General features: G+C 40.8%; 2 protein-coding genes across 4 annotated transcripts; both read right to left on the reverse strand.

The window, feature by feature from the left end:
* Window positions 1-500: 500 nt before the first annotated feature.
* FBXO4 (F-box protein 4) lies at window positions 501-8,428 on the reverse strand. Of its 2 annotated transcripts, XM_082074815.1 has the most exons (8): window positions 8,352-8,428; window positions 8,242-8,279; window positions 7,889-8,124; window positions 5,969-6,189; window positions 4,889-4,964; window positions 4,255-4,433; window positions 3,203-3,378; window positions 501-2,164 (listed from the first exon to the last, which is right to left on the reverse strand). In XM_082074815.1, exons 1-8 carry the CDS (start codon window positions 8,425-8,427, stop codon window positions 2,078-2,080), a joined length of 1,089 nt encoding a protein of 362 aa, XP_081930941.1. In that variant the 5' UTR covers window position 8,428; the 3' UTR covers window positions 501-2,077. The 2 variants fall into 2 exon arrangements, with proteins under 2 accessions (XP_081930941.1, XP_081930940.1); XM_082074814.1 differs by having other exon boundaries at window positions 8,242-8,428.
* A 22-nt stretch (window positions 8,429-8,450) lies between these two features.
* On the reverse strand, window positions 8,451-12,465 carry RIMOC1 (RAB7A interacting MON1-CCZ1 complex subunit 1). Of its 2 annotated transcripts, XM_082074816.1 has the most exons (6): window positions 12,223-12,465; window positions 11,592-11,692; window positions 11,080-11,226; window positions 10,557-10,688; window positions 10,249-10,363; window positions 8,451-9,010 (listed from the first exon to the last, which is right to left on the reverse strand). In XM_082074816.1, the coding sequence occupies exons 1-6, from the start codon at window positions 12,344-12,346 to the stop codon at window positions 8,721-8,723; spliced, it is 909 nt and encodes a 302-aa protein (XP_081930942.1). In that variant the 5' UTR covers window positions 12,347-12,465; the 3' UTR covers window positions 8,451-8,720. The 2 variants fall into 2 exon arrangements, with proteins under 2 accessions (XP_081930942.1, XP_081930943.1); XM_082074817.1 differs by lacking the exons at window positions 11,592-11,692; window positions 12,223-12,465 and adding an exon at window positions 11,916-12,163.
* Between the last annotated feature and the right edge of the window lie 2,841 nt (window positions 12,466-15,306).

Genomic DNA, 15,306 nt, shown 5'->3' on the forward strand with positions numbered 1-15,306 from the left:
GCTATTTGGCATATGAATTCTCAGCAGGCTGGCTGATGCTTCCATAGCATACCTCTGTGCTTCTAAGCTGTCCCTCTGCACAGCGCGGGTGCTCATTTCCTTGTGTGAACTGATCAACCGCAGAACTCAGTCATTCAAGCTACCCCCACCACTTCTAAGTCGCATTGTTTGTTTCCTAGGCTGCATCCTTATAACTCCTAATTCTGAATTCTTTAAGTTATCCTGTCTCTAAGTTAACACAACTCATGTTCTCTAGGTTAAGAAAAATTACATACTCTGCATTATCTTGACCCTTTAAAATGACAGTGAATTGATATCTGTTAATCAAACAGGTAACATACAGTAACATTGTTCATAATGACTAATGCTGACTGATACGTTATGGCAGCATGAATCTGTGTGTGTATGTGCACACATGCAGGAGGTCTTAACACATAAAGACTGTAAATATAATTCTTTTTAAAATAATTTATTCCTTATGAAGAAAGCAGAATGAGGATCTTCCATAAACAAATATATTTGTAGTAGCTAACATAGCAACAGGTTTCTGCATTTAGCCCTCTAGATCATTACAGAATTATTAAGTTACACACAGTCATGAAACGTGAAATTTTCCTCCAAACACTCATAAATCTTTTGTGCCTTCTCTATTTTAAAGGGCAAAGTACACATTCCGTATTAAAACTAGGATAAACCACAGAATTATCCTAGCATAGCTTTTGGTGGATTTTCCCCTTCTCAAATGGAATGTTTCTGACATAGCTTTGTTGAGCATCACACATATACCAGGTTGAAAGCAGTTACAGCTCAACATGCATCATGTAGAAAAAATTGTAACACTATTGCATTTCCCTGGAGAGAGGAAAAATACACAACCACCACCACAAAAAACAAACAAACAAACCAACCAAAAAGTCCCCATAAACACACAAAGAAACACCAAAAAAAACCAACACCCAAATAAACAAACAAGAATCCCAAATACCCACCAAAAATCCCTCCACCCTCCCACACACCCCCCTAAAAAAACCCAAACACAACAACAACAACCCAGAACAAAAAAAAAAATACATGAATAGGCAAGAAAAACAAGGTAAATTTCTGAACATTCATCCATTAATTAAAAAACACATAAAAGGTGGAAGACTAGGACTATCCCAAAAGACAACAATCCAGAAAATGCAATTCCAGTTCTAAAACATTGTTTCCTTTTTCATAAAAGCATTTGAAACTCTGTAGAAAATTCCAAGCAAAGTACACTTCACATCTGTAAATGGCCAGAACTATTTGAGTAACTGGCAGGTATTCGGTATCTGATAAATGTCATGAAGTTCTACTTATTGTGTTCATGACATCAGAGCTATGTCCAGTTCAAGCTAACACCTTCACTGCAACAGAAAGCAAAACATGCTGGAAGTCTTTTGTGGTTGGTTAAAAAATAAGATCACATACAAGAAACAATCAATTCATTCATGGTAGCTTGATTGCTTCTAAGAGTTCTGGTCTAGGTCGACAATTCTCTTGCAAGTGTTAGTTCTTCTCCAGGCATTGTTTCTAGAAAAATACAGGGGAATTCACACTCTTGAAAGAGACACTGTCTTTCTGTCTGCCTACTACTGCACAATGTACAGTATATTTTCTTTGGTTGGGAACCACCACTGTCAAGATCTCCACTGAATACACTTACTAAATGTGTGATGCATGCCACAGGGCTGTGCTGACAAAATAACCCAGTGTTAGGTATATTTACAGAAGATATTAGATTATCAGATATATTTAGAAAAGTTTACACTCTAATGGCCCCAGCTTGAACGAAAGAGAAAAACAAAACAAGAAACCACCCAAATTGCCACCCAAAACCACTTATTGTTCAGCTGCTGGAATCCAGGCTTTGTACTTCTAATGCAGGACTACAGTTGGAAGAACGTTATTTATTAGAGTATGTGCAGTGAAATATATGCAGGTTTGTCTTTTAAATCTCTCTTTTGACAGTAGTGAGTCAGAACAAGATTCTCACTTCATCTGAACTGCAAAACATCGAAGTCTCTATACAGCAAAACAATGCACAGTTCCATTACTATGCATTTTTACAGCCTGCTTCTTCCAGGAGCCATTCAATTCCACTTGGCAATCCAGCTAATGTTGCAGCTACAGTGTCCTGCATCTGTAAAAACAGAAAAAACCTAAAGTATTACAGATAATAGGTTACGGATCTAACAGTATTTTACCACCACTCCATGTCTATCCTTAAAGTCAGAAACACTCATATCAAATCTAAATTTTTATCACTGGTTTAAAGGTCCCCTAGACAGAAAAGGTTTCTTAAGAGTAAGGTTCTAAAAGAAAATGCTATTCTTTATGGAATGAATTACAAGACCCATTAGGAAAGCCTTGCATTCTTGATATCAAGGTCAATTTTCCCTCAGTCGCTCCATCAGCTATTCTGGAATATTATACTTACTTTACAGATAAAAATCTACTTGAAAAATCTTGTTGTAACTCTTAGAGCAAAAACACTGCCAGCATTAGAATGCTATGCATATTATTACTTCTCAGATTTTGTAATGTATTATAAAGTGCCTATTATAAATTGTATGTTTTTTAAAAAGCTTGTAAACATTTTCCTTATGAAAACAAAGGTACTACCTTAAATCAGGATTTGTTTTTTTCTGATTAAGTATTATCTTTTGCCTACACAATGTCACCAAAAAAAAAAAAGTGTTACTGGGCCATCCTGATATATACTGTGTTCAACAAACACAAAAGAACAGGTTCACGACCTCATGTGTTACGTAAAAAGCTGACTTGTCAAAAACTCAGTACATCATGTCAAGCCATTGACAATTAACAGTGTCCTGAAAAAAGCACAAAAATCTACCTTGAGGCCAAGGTCTCAGGTCACAACTCAGGAAAGTTAGATTTAAATTAACTGAAGCTTCCTTGCTCCGCTCCTTACATTCTGGCTTCATCTGAAGTTTCTTGTGTGTTCCTGGGAAAGTCACTTGGCTCCTCTATGTTCAGACAGGCTAATGTTTCATCTTAGAGGACCAGAGAAACTAAATTCTTCACTTAAGTGGAGAGCTCACATTCTATCACTGAAAGCTGCAAATTTGCTTAGGTGGGTACAGTTCAGGAACTACCATAACATTAAACTATATTTAAGCCACAGAGAAAAAGAAAATAAAGGTTTAAAAGCAAGTACCATCCAGGGCTGATGTAGCAGATTTAGTTGCAACTGATGTGCCACGTATACACATGGAATTCTTTTCACACCAACATGAGAGACACAAGACAAAACTAGAAGAGGTCTATTTGGGGGCCCAAGGCTTGGATCAGTCATTGCCAAAATGCGAGCCAGGTCCTCTTGACGGTCATGCTCTAGGAAACAATTTTTAATATATGAGTATTAAATATAAGCAAATTCCCAAAATAACTTTTAACATGTTTAACTTTTCAAATATTTAATATTTCAGACATGAAAAAACACAGGGCTGGGAAGGGCATGGACAAATTATCTAGGTCTGCTTATCTCAAGGCTGGATCATGTCATATGTCACATGTCACACTTAAATGTTATTTAAAGATCTCCATAGGTTCTACAGGCAGGCAATTCCAGTCCTTCACCTCAGCGTGTTTTCCACGTACCTTACAGAGACCAAAATTGCAACAAGCCATTACGAAGTACTGACACATTGTAGTCAGCAGCCCTTCCCTTCTGACCATACTTAACTCCTTAGGATAACCTCCTCACATTTTTTTTTACTCTTTCCTGAGCTAGCCTTTTCCCTTCATTCTAAGTTAATGAGTGTAAAGACAGTTACCATAACAAGGGTTTACATTATCCTCATTACAGAACTTTCCTGATTTGGGCTAATTGCATCTTTTACTGCAGTCTTCCTGAAGAAAGCTGTTTTCAGGTTATTACACCACCATTGACGTATTTCAGGCTTTTTCTTCAACCCACCCACGGGGTTTGTTTTGTTTAATAGTTTTTCTTAGTCCCAGATCATTTAACACATCTAGCTTAAGAGAGCAGCTACATCAGTATCAGCCGTAACTGAAAGAAGAGGCCATAACCCCTCACAGGGAAATGAGGGAGAGTGTCTATGACAGCGAACCTCTTCAGAAATTGCACTAAAGAACCAGATTTTGAAAGAATCAGAACATGGATTTTGACTTATTCCATACTCTTTGCAATCTTTTACGACATTCTGATAATCCAAATACATAAATAAATAAAGAGAAACCCCTTACTTTTATGAGCTTCTGCATTAGCAACATAAATGAATCCATCAACTACTTCGCACACCTTTTTAACTTGGGGTATTACATTGTAATGCACGGCTTGCTGATTCCCTACTGTGTTGTTCTCCGGGTAGAACATTCTATTCACGGCAACAGCTTGCTCTGCCCTTGCTCTTCTCCTTTCCACACTGAAAGATATTGAAATATTTCAGCAGTCACATTAATTGTATAGAGAATTCAAACCCACAGTCTAAGCATCACAGGAAAGCGACAGAAAATCGGCCTAAGCCAACAAAAGTGTTTAATTTCTCCCCTTACCCTCCCATTTTTTCTAGTGTACATACACAGATGGTTAGCAATCTGCATGATGCATTTTAAAACACATCCCAGGAGGGAATCAATCAAGGTATCAAGAGAGACAGAAGCAACTGTTACGCATTTGTCACACACATTTGTTATGTGTAAGGTTTGGAAAAGGAAGTTTATTTCCATGTGAAAATTTAGCAGCTGGAGAAAGAAAGCAAAAGGGATATCCATGAAAGCGAATGCACATATAAGAAGTCACAAGACAAAAACATGAGGAAAAGTGTGAAATAACTGAGAAACTGTATTTTTTTTTTTTTTTGTGAAGAACAAATCTTACCTGGTGGTTGAATACAATGTCAGAATATTAAATTTTTGATTGTTATTAAACTGAAAACTGATTCCTGATCCAATTCCTACAGGGAAAAAAATGAACATATGAGATTATGACTATTTGTTTACTGAATACAACTAACTTTTAGGCTGAAAATGCTTTGACATGGATTTATCCAAGCCTAGGAGCTGCTGCTAGAGATAGCATATTTACTATTTTATGAATACATTTTATACATGCTTTAATTGATCAGACCATTAATTTAATTAAAATCAATTTAAGAGTATTAAAAGAAAACAAGGAGGCATTTCCATGTTTTTGATACTCAGATTTGAATCTAGAAACCTAAGTCAGAGAGGAGCTAGATTTGCATATATTAGCTGAAACTGACATAGCAAAGGCTTTAAGCTGCTTCTGACAAGCTGCATTGAAAAGGAACTAAGAGAGAAAAAAGATAGCAGTAAGAATTCATATTCACACTTTCTATAAATACAATTAAATTATTCCAGTTCTGTAGCACTCAGATAAACAACAGTTTAAAAGTAATAAATATTTGTCTCTGGTTTGGACGGAAGTAAAACTACAGATGCTCAAAATTACGTTTTCAAACATTGGAAAAAAATCCTTCACCTGCTCCTACAATGGAGTTTACACCATTTCACATCAAAAGACTGAATCACATGAAGGACCAGTCTTGACCTTGTGTATAAAAACACAAGTGTGTTTTTTAGCCACTTACTGCAAGCAGTATCTGAAGCAAGTTCTGTCTGTCTTTATGCACTAAAACAGCATGTGCAACATGGAATTTATGATCAAAACAGAAGTATGAGGAGCAAAATGATCCCTTTGACACTGTGCAAAATTTAATCATAAGTTTTATCCCAATTGTTCACTGCATTTATCCTCTGAATACATACAAAGAGAAAAAAGTTTGTTTATATTTAATTTAATTTATTTTTTTACCATCATGTTATCCTGTTTCAAGGGGAGAAAAAAGCACCCTTTCCTCCATTTCTCACCCAATCTATTTTTGTGTTTTATCTGTTTATAAAACAAAACATACCCAAAACTCAAAACCAGAATTACCGTGAATTTGTCTCTGGGGAAGGCCAGTTACTAGTAGAATCTCTGGGGATGTCATCATCTTTTGCACTAGAGAGTTGTCCAGCTCTTCCAAACCCGGCCCAAACATGGCAAAGCGAGGTTCTGCCTGAGTGACCAGCGATTGCAAAAATGAAGTCACAGCCCCATACCGGGGATGGCTTGATTTCAAACTTCTTCTACCCTGAGGACAGCTTTTCTTATATCTGTGTAAAATAGATGCAACTAGAAATTAAACACAAAATACAAAAGAGGTATTAATCAAACAACATAAATCAAGTCCCACACTTCTCATGCCTTGTCACTGGTACAAGTCAAGCACAGATCAAAACCAATGAAGTTCCAAACTGATGGTTTCAAGGACCAGTACAAAGCAGGTGAAGACTTGGTCCTTTTGAAGTCCAAATACTGACATTTTGGACCTTCGTATATTTCCCCCTATGGATCTTCTAGTCCACTTTTAAAAATAAAATAAAGTTACAAATTCCCCAACACACAATGCATGTAAAATAACATCAAAGCTCAGGGGTCTTATAAAATGCCGTATAAAACTGAGACTTCTGAGTGCATTTCAAACCTTAATTAGACCACTTATGTGTTTGTTAACTAGGAAACAGGTAACTCCCCCTGAAAATGACCATTTCCCCTGTAGGCATAGAGAATGCATGTTGCAAAAGGAGATAGGTGTTGTCTGTAAGCTTAGGTACTCATGTGGTGCAAAGGCTAAGAAGCATGAAAAGACTTTGGTAATCAAGGGAAAGAAGTAAGAGTCATGGAAGTGACAGACATCCTGGGGAAGCAGCTTTAGTCTCTGCTTCTGTGGCCACGACAGCCCACTGCTGGACAAATCACTTCAAGGAAACACTAAAATGTGTTCTCTACACACAAATTGAGATGCTTCAGTTGAGATCAACAAAACCATTGAGTGCTCACAGACATGACAGAAATCAATGACAGGTAGCTAAGATAGGTGATGCTCTGAAGTACTCAGACGTAAAGAAATTTATATCCCATGTTCAAAATCAGTAGATAATTTGCACTTCAAATTCTGTGTGTCTTTCCCATCCATAAAGTGGGGATGAAGCGCACAGAGACTGCAGGTTAGTGCACTTATCATGAAGCAAGTTCCCTGAAATCACCTTAGGAAAATTTACCTGCAATTTAATAAAAAACAAAAACAAACAAACAAACAAAAAAACCCCAACAAAACACAAAAAAACTCAAACAACAACAACAACAACAAAACCTGGAAATTAATTCAAGGAAGTCTAAAAAAAGACACACAGAATAATCTTCCCATCTGAAGAGCTCTTCTTAGTCATCCAAACACATTACATGTGTTGCTATGCTTTTCAACTATCCCAGCTAAAACCACAGTTTTTGTGTCATGGCCTTCGACAATCAGAGTCAAAGCAATACCACTTGTTACCCTGTGCACATTCGAAAAATAGGGTTTTTTTTCCCACATCTTCCAGGTAACATTAAAAAAACCACAAAGATTCATCCAATTTTCTGTAGTTTGAAGACTTATTACTTTTATTAAAATAAGAAATAATTTGTCATTGTACTGAGAGTGACAAACACAGTGTGCACAGCTTCTGAGACAACTGCATTTCTGTTGCACAGGACACATAGTTTACAAAAAGCTTTAAGTTTTTTTACAATGTTAGCTTTGATTTTTTTACATTTTATATTCTTGTTAAATTCCAAACAGATAGAGCTGACCAAACTGTCCAACAACAGGAAACTGTATTTCTGAAATGAACAATGAGTTTGGGACACATAAAATTTAAGCAGCATCTCACAGCACGGCTTTACTGCTGTAAATATGAAACACGTCTGTGGGATGAATATCACTGTTGCAGAGACACTGGAAGTCATGTAAGAGAATATGAAAATACTTACACTGCCATGTAATTGTGCAGTGCATTATCGCTGACCTCTGAAAAGGCTTTATTAAAAATCTCCACATCTGGGAGTGATTTCCAATCAACAGATGTCCAAAAAGGGAGATCCCTCAGGAGAAAATACCTCCACAACAACGGATCTTGCACAGCTGCCCTCCAGTAACAACTCGTGCTTCCCAAACGGCACACATCTTGGGGCGAGAGGAAGGACATGATATTGAGCTGCACATCGATCTGAAAAGCGTTGAAAGCTGAGGTTTAACGACACAGGAATTGAGCGGTGAAGATGTAAGAGGTGGGGATGGTGTGTTTAACCCCGCTCCTTCCAGCCCGGACCAAGTCCCCACTCACCGGCAGCGCCTGCAGGGGGTCCACCTCCTCAGCGGCACCTGGGAGCGCAGGACGCGGGGGACCCACGAACGCGGCGGTACCGCCGCGTTCGCGGGTCCCCCGCGTCCAACGCTCCCGGAGGACACGCAGACCACCCCGCACGGCAGCTTCCAAACCGCCCCGCTCCTCCGCTCCGCTGGTCGCCATGTCACCGAGCTCCGCCACCGCCCCCTCGGAACTAGTGCGCAGGAGCGGGGCTGAGGCACAGGCAGCTCTGCCACCGTGGAAGGCAGGCAGTCATCCTTACGTCCCGGTTTATTATGCAATGTTTTTTTTCCTAGAAATACTTGTTCAGACTTTGGACCTGTACTGCAGTTTTTTAATGCAACAAATGTATAGATTTTGATAGAAAGAACGGTCAAACACAGAAGCAGAGATCACCTCCCTTAGTGTGCTCTTCAGACACAAGGCTTCTTCCAGCACAGCCAAAGCAGCACATTTCAGTTCTGAGATTTCATGAAGTAACACAACATGTGTTTTGCAGTTGCTGTGTTCCACCCTTGGTCTTTTAATGGTCCCTCGCATACAGCCACATATTTTGTTAACATGTTTTTGCCCGTTTCTCGGAAATCCAGCGGCACACTCTGTGATCTGCAGGCCAGGTCACTGTTAGAGACAGGATCTGTCGTCTCAAGGCTTTCCTGTTTCCCATTCCCACAGTGTCGCAGTCCCCAGTAGCACATTTCTCCACTGTACATCATCGCCAGTAAGTGAGTGTCACTAAATATACCTACAAAAATAATTCAGATCAAGAACTTTACTGTTCTAAGCAACTACACAGCTTGTTAACTTATTTTTTTTTTTTAAGTAACTCTGGGAAAAATTCAGAAAGGCAATATGAGCCTATTAAAGAGGCACACACAAAAAAATATAACCATGAGATGACCGATAGTGCCAAGATGAGAAGCTGGATCAAGGCCTTGATAATTCCTTTATTCACTTGGCCCCTTCATAATGCTAAAATCTTTACAACTGCCACATAACATTATTCTGATAATTGTGTTCACCTATATATCTTAAGAGAATTTCAGTATTTCTTTACAACTCATTAAGTGCAGGCACTATTATGCATATTTATTTTAGAATACTTCTGTGCCTCCCACAGTTTAAGTTTGCTATTTGAGCATCATCTTAACTCAGGTTAACCAGCAGCAAGTTTAGTATTTGAATAAAAAGCCACGTAAGTGTCTATAGTCACTGAAAAAAATAAAATCCTCCTAAATAAATCTACAAAACCTGGCTTTGCATTGGGAAGCTGAACTGGATCAATGCTGCTTTTGGATGAAACCAAGCAAGAATGTGCTCCATCCCTCTGTTGCCAGAGCAGACCTAGTTTTGAGTGTGTACAACATGGACATCACGACCTCAGCACCAGCTGTTTTACCTTACAGATCCCCTCCTGCTGCATCACGCTGATGGGGTCTCAGATCCCCATAAATACACTAGAGTACTGCAACTTAAATAAAGCTACATAAACTGGAGACGGAGAGAAAAGTTTCCCAACTCCAACCAGTGCTGCATGTACTTTCTACCTATGTGAAGTCAGTAACTGTGCTCGTACCCATGTTCTCCTAGATCTAAACAGAAAGACCAAAATGGGAACACCTAGCACTCTCTGCAGTCACATTTGTGCTTTCAACATTTGTCATCTGATAACTGGATGATTGTAATAGACACATGCTATACATAGAACACTACTTGCCTCACTTCCCTCTAGTGCACTCAAAAACACAGAGAAAATGAGCACTGCCTAAATTCCATCAGTCAAAAAGAAGGGGTGGGGGAGAGAGCAATGCTGCCTGCTTATGTATCTTTTTCTTTTTTCTACAAAGTGACAGATGTTGAATACAGATGAAGTCAAATAACAAATATACACAATAAAATATTTCATAAAGGGGAGCAGTTAAGAAGAGGAGGCTGTGGGGTTTGGGGAACTTTGGGGGTTTTGTTTGTTTTGGGGTTTTTTACCTTCACTGAGTAATCTAGCTGTATCTTTATCTTGGAGTGAGACATCTTCATTTAGCTGAAGAGGGCATCTAAAGCTTAGCATCTTCATCAAGTAATGAACTCCGTCATTAAGACACTGAGCACAGTTAAAAAATGAGGAAAAGAAAACCTTTTAGATAAGTTCTGATTAATTGGCAGACAGAAATATGCAAACCACTTGCCAAACCCCTATTTAAAAGACAAAAGAAAGGCAGCTATATTTTAAAAGGGAAGAGTCAAACTTTAAAACTGTATTCACATGCTCATATTACTTCTTAAATCTCCTTTACCTGTTTAAATACGGCAAAGTTTTCTCGTAGCCATCTACTCCTTTCTTTTGCTGTATGGCAATACATGTAAAGCAGGGCTCCTTTTCTCCAGTAAAGACATTCTAGCAACTCTGCACCAAGGATGTTGATGGGCTGAAATGAAATCCAACAAACTGGACTAACCCAAAAGTAAATAATCTGAACTACTCACATACGCAGAGCCAAACAACACGACATGAAGTCTCTGACTTCAGAAGCTGCATTTACAGCAATGGTCACAGGCACAAGCCTAATACTTTGGACTTAGGCTGCTAAAAGCATGTGGAATCACGAAATGTTAGCCAGAAAAATTCTGAGCACGCCACAAGTTACTTGAAAAAACATTTTCAGAAATCACTATTTAAGTACAAATGAGACTTGAAAATTTTTCAAAATATCTTAAATTCTGCCCATCAAAAATACAAATACTACTAACCTGTTTCAGATTTTCTATTTTTAAATAATGAAATAATTAATTATCTGGCTGAATGATGTCAGTACTCACTTTTTCATTTATGTTGCATTCCCTCACTAGATCTTCTGGTTCTGAAAGAATACAAATAAGTTCTTTAACTTTTTGCAAGGAAGATTCTTCTGGAAAATCTTCATTCACAAGCTGGTTTTCCTCAAAATATGTAATGTCTAGGACAGCCTATGAAAACAAGAAGATACACAATGTAAAGACGCTACGAGAAAAAAATCAAACAGTGGTAAACTTGTTATAGTTTATTAAAAAAATTATAATTTTAAGGTGCAAAAGCTGCAAGTTAAAAGTACTGTAAAGTGGGTAGCAGTGAATGTAAACTCAAAACCCTTTCTGTCCTTACAGTACCAGCACAATTATTATCAACTCTAGATAATGTTCAAATCCAGACAGAAGTGGCCCTGCACTTCATGGATGTTCACCGCACACAGCACAAAACAGAGATCCCTTTCTGCTATACCCTCTTTCCTACACCCAGACCCTACACAGCATATTTTTTTGAAAGGGAGTTCTTAATACTTTAAATATACTACCTGCGCATAAAACTGCCAAAGCGTGGAAGGATGTTCTTTCCCTTCATTACAAAGGTCCTCCAGTTTGTCCAGAGTAGCAGAGCCCTTCGCTAAGAAGGTATCTGAAGGAAGAACACAACCCTTCCTTAGCACTCAGAAGCTCTTGACAAGAGCCTTGCTGACTCCCCCTTTTCACTTCATGCCGTTTTATCCACCCTAGCACTATCTACAACAGCACCTGAATAACACAGCATTTAAGCTGGCCCTGTCAGAATACACCTTCCATGACTATATTAAGGGCATCTACAGTTACAGTCTTGACATTTCAAAAGCAATTACACGCACTCCACTTCCATCACGTCGAACACCAAGCCCACAACTTGCAAACGCGCAGGGACGCGCTCCGGGCTTCATCTACCCCGCGCCCCAGGTCTCCAGCCGGAGCCTCCAGCCGAGGCCGCACGGCGCTGCGCGGAGCGGGCCCTTTGCGGAGGACGGAGAAGCGGTCTCCCCAGCAGCTGCCCAGGAGCCGGGCGGCCGCGTCCCCGGGCCCGCTCCCGCGGCGCTGCGGGACCCGACACCGCGTCAGCAGGGGGTGGAGCGGCCCGCAGGCAAGGCCCAGCCCCGTCCCCTCGCTCCCGCGGCCCCTCACCGTCGCCTCCCGCTCCCCGGGGCACCGCCAGCCGCCGGCCCAGCGCCGCCAGCCGCGGCCGCAGCGCTGACACCGCCCGCCGCGCCTCGGCACCCCCGGCCTCGGCACCGCCCGCCGCCGCCATCACCGCGCCGCCCGTCACTGCACCCCGGGACCAGGCGGCGGCTCCGGGCTGCCGTGAGGGCCGCCTAGCCCACGGCGCCTGCCGTAGGGGCGGCGAGCGCTGGGCCAGGGCGGGGTGCGCAGGCGCAGCCGCTCCGGGGCCGCTGAGGGGCCGCGCGTCCCGCCGGGGCGGGCCTGGGGCGGGCGGCTGTCGGCGGGGAGCGCTGTGGCGGAGCGGGGGGAGGCGTTGTGCGGCGCCGCGGCTCCGTGCCCTCGGCTGCCGGCTCGGCTTGGCAGAGGTGGCGGAGCTTGGCGGCCACGCCCGGTTCTTCTTAGGCCTCCCCAGCACCGCCTCGGGCTGAGCGGCCTGGCGGCGACACGAGCGGCAGCCGAGCCTGCTGGGCGAGGCCTGAAGGCGGGGACTACAGAGCTAATTTTGTGTGGGCTGCAGAGCTGTTTTATAACAGACGTTTGAGGTTTCTGCAGATCTGTGGCGGGCCGCCCGGGGAGAGTCCTTGTCCTGTCCTAGTGTTGCCCCCTTCAAGTGATGCTCTCCAGCCTGTGAAAACCTCTCAGCGCTGTGAAATCACTCTTGCACATAGGCATGTTGAAGCAAATGGTGAAAGGCAGTGAGGTTTTTTTAACACCAAACCCATATTTCTGTGTCAATAAATATATCTTTATTGGTGTTTTTGAATTTGTGTTTTAGTATTGGATTACTTAACTCACAGATATACAACTGTAGAAATACAGTTCAGTGGTCTGGAACCACATATATTTGGTTAGAGGAATGAGATCTTTGCTCCAATCATTTGTCTAAATGGCACATTTCATGAACTTCAGAAGTGCTAAACAGCTTCCATGTTATGAGGGGAAAGCATTAAGTTTTCCTTTTTAACAAAATTCTGCTACTACTCCACAGTTAATCATCAAATATTTGATGTTGCGTAGTTATGAAAATGCTGTATTTCACTATATTGCTTCTCTGGCTATCTCTTTTCTTGCCTGGAAAAAGCTTAGTGACCACTGGAGTGATGTGTCATGAGCTCACACAACATTTTGCATTCTCTTAGCTTGAATATTTAGAAAGAATTGACTAAAGACATTTTTCTCTGTCCAGGTCATATAGTCTTCATTTTGGTAGTGCCTATGTCCTACCAAAGTACTTAAAACCATAAAGTACAACTTGCTAGAGTACTTCAGGTAGTGAAAACTGTCTACTTAGAGAGGTTTTGTGCTGTTACCTGAGTTATATCTTATGAAAAGTTGCCAAACAGATCAAATACGATAAAAAAATAATACCTACAAGGCAAAATTGTGTTTGCTTCCAGAAATGGTTTGTTTTCTAGAGGAAACTTGTAATGTTTTGGTTGGATATATGTTGTCATTTATTCCTGCATAGTCCATAGACAGATATAATTATTCATCTCAGGAACAGCTGTGTTAACAATACCTGTTAGGAAATACGGACTGCCTCAGCTTATTGAACTTTTGGGTATACTGCTTCTTATAGAACTTGCTTAGAAACTGCTTATATAGAACTTGCTTAGCATAAGTAAGTAAGTTTGCTGCAAGTCTTAGGCCACAAGCTGTGAACTTTCTGCCTATTGAGGCAAAGAAGGACCTCATAGTTGGTTCAAGCTAGAAGATAAAGGCCTTTTGATCACCAGCAGGAGCTGCATCCCTGGTCATAAGTAAAGGAATGGAATGACATGTTTAAAGAAGATGAGAAGCAGCAGAATGTGAGAACTTACTGATCTTTTGGCTATTGCCATGGGCTTCTGTTTCTTCCCAGCAGCAGGTGCAAAGTAGAAGCTAACAGATAGCACCTAGATTGCTGCCTGCAGAGATAAGAAGAGGTCTGCCTGATGGAAATGAAGGGATCCAATGAGGAGTGGTGAGACCCCAGACTCTAGTTTTATAGCTGGGCCAAACTGATGTGTGAGGGATAGGTATCTTAGATTATAAGGGTGTAATTGCCCAGGCTTTTCTTTGCCTGGGGACCATTTTCTGGAGGCACCCATCTCAAGCTGTTCTCTATGTTGTACCTTACAAATAAATTATTTATTTCAGAGGAGTTTCTGGAATTCACATCTCGAGACTCTAGGCAAAGAAACTTCCTTAACAATGCCAAAAGTATTATGTTAGTTAACCATCTCATAACTGAGAGTAGAGGGCATGGTGCTTCATGTTTCAAGGAAAATACAACACCTTCTGTGTTTTCAATTTGGGCACTGAAGAATGGTTGTGCATTGATAAGTTCTCTTTGTCAGATCCTTTTCTTGCTGGGTCCTGCCCTTCTCTGTTTCAATATCCAGCTATGATTTTTTGTTGTTTGCTTAGTTGCATTCTTCATAACTAGTCAAGTGGGGAAGTGGGTTAGCCCTCAATAGTGAAGGATGTCATCCAGCTTTCAAGATGTCCTATGTCAAAAAAAACAAACCAAAACAAATCCCCAAAATAGTTGTGTGCTGACTTATTTGATAAAGGAAGTGGTATATTTTTTTTCCTCCCTGTGCTTCAGGCACTGCCACTTATTTTAGCTGTACTTGTTTTGACAGCTAGACATATATACATTTGCTTTTTTTTTTTTTTTTCCTTTCCAGAAATTGTTATCCACTGTTTCTTTAAATATACAGTGAAATCTGATTTTGTTCTTTCTCATGACTGGCTGAGATGTGTTTCTGTTAATAAAAAACTGATAAAGTAGAAACTCGTACAGATATTGAAAAATAGGGTGATGTCCACTTCTCTGAGGAAGAGAGAACCTGGAAGGTTTTTAGGGTTTTTTTTATTTATTCCCCACCCCCATCTGGTTTTGCCATGAAATGTGGGATAGCCTGTTATCTGTGAGGGAGTGTAAGACACCTATTGTGAGTTTATTGTCTTGTGCCCTACATACTCCCTGCTGGGAGCCGGTTTGCAGGGAACAGGGGTGGCAGGAGTTCTGGGCAAACACCTGAGAGTCTGTGGAGCCCAGAA

Source organism: Streptopelia decaocto (assembly GCF_964273445.1).
Source record: "Streptopelia decaocto genome assembly, chromosome: Z".
In the NCBI taxonomy this organism is placed as follows: Eukaryota; Metazoa; Chordata; class Aves; order Columbiformes; family Columbidae; genus Streptopelia; species Streptopelia decaocto.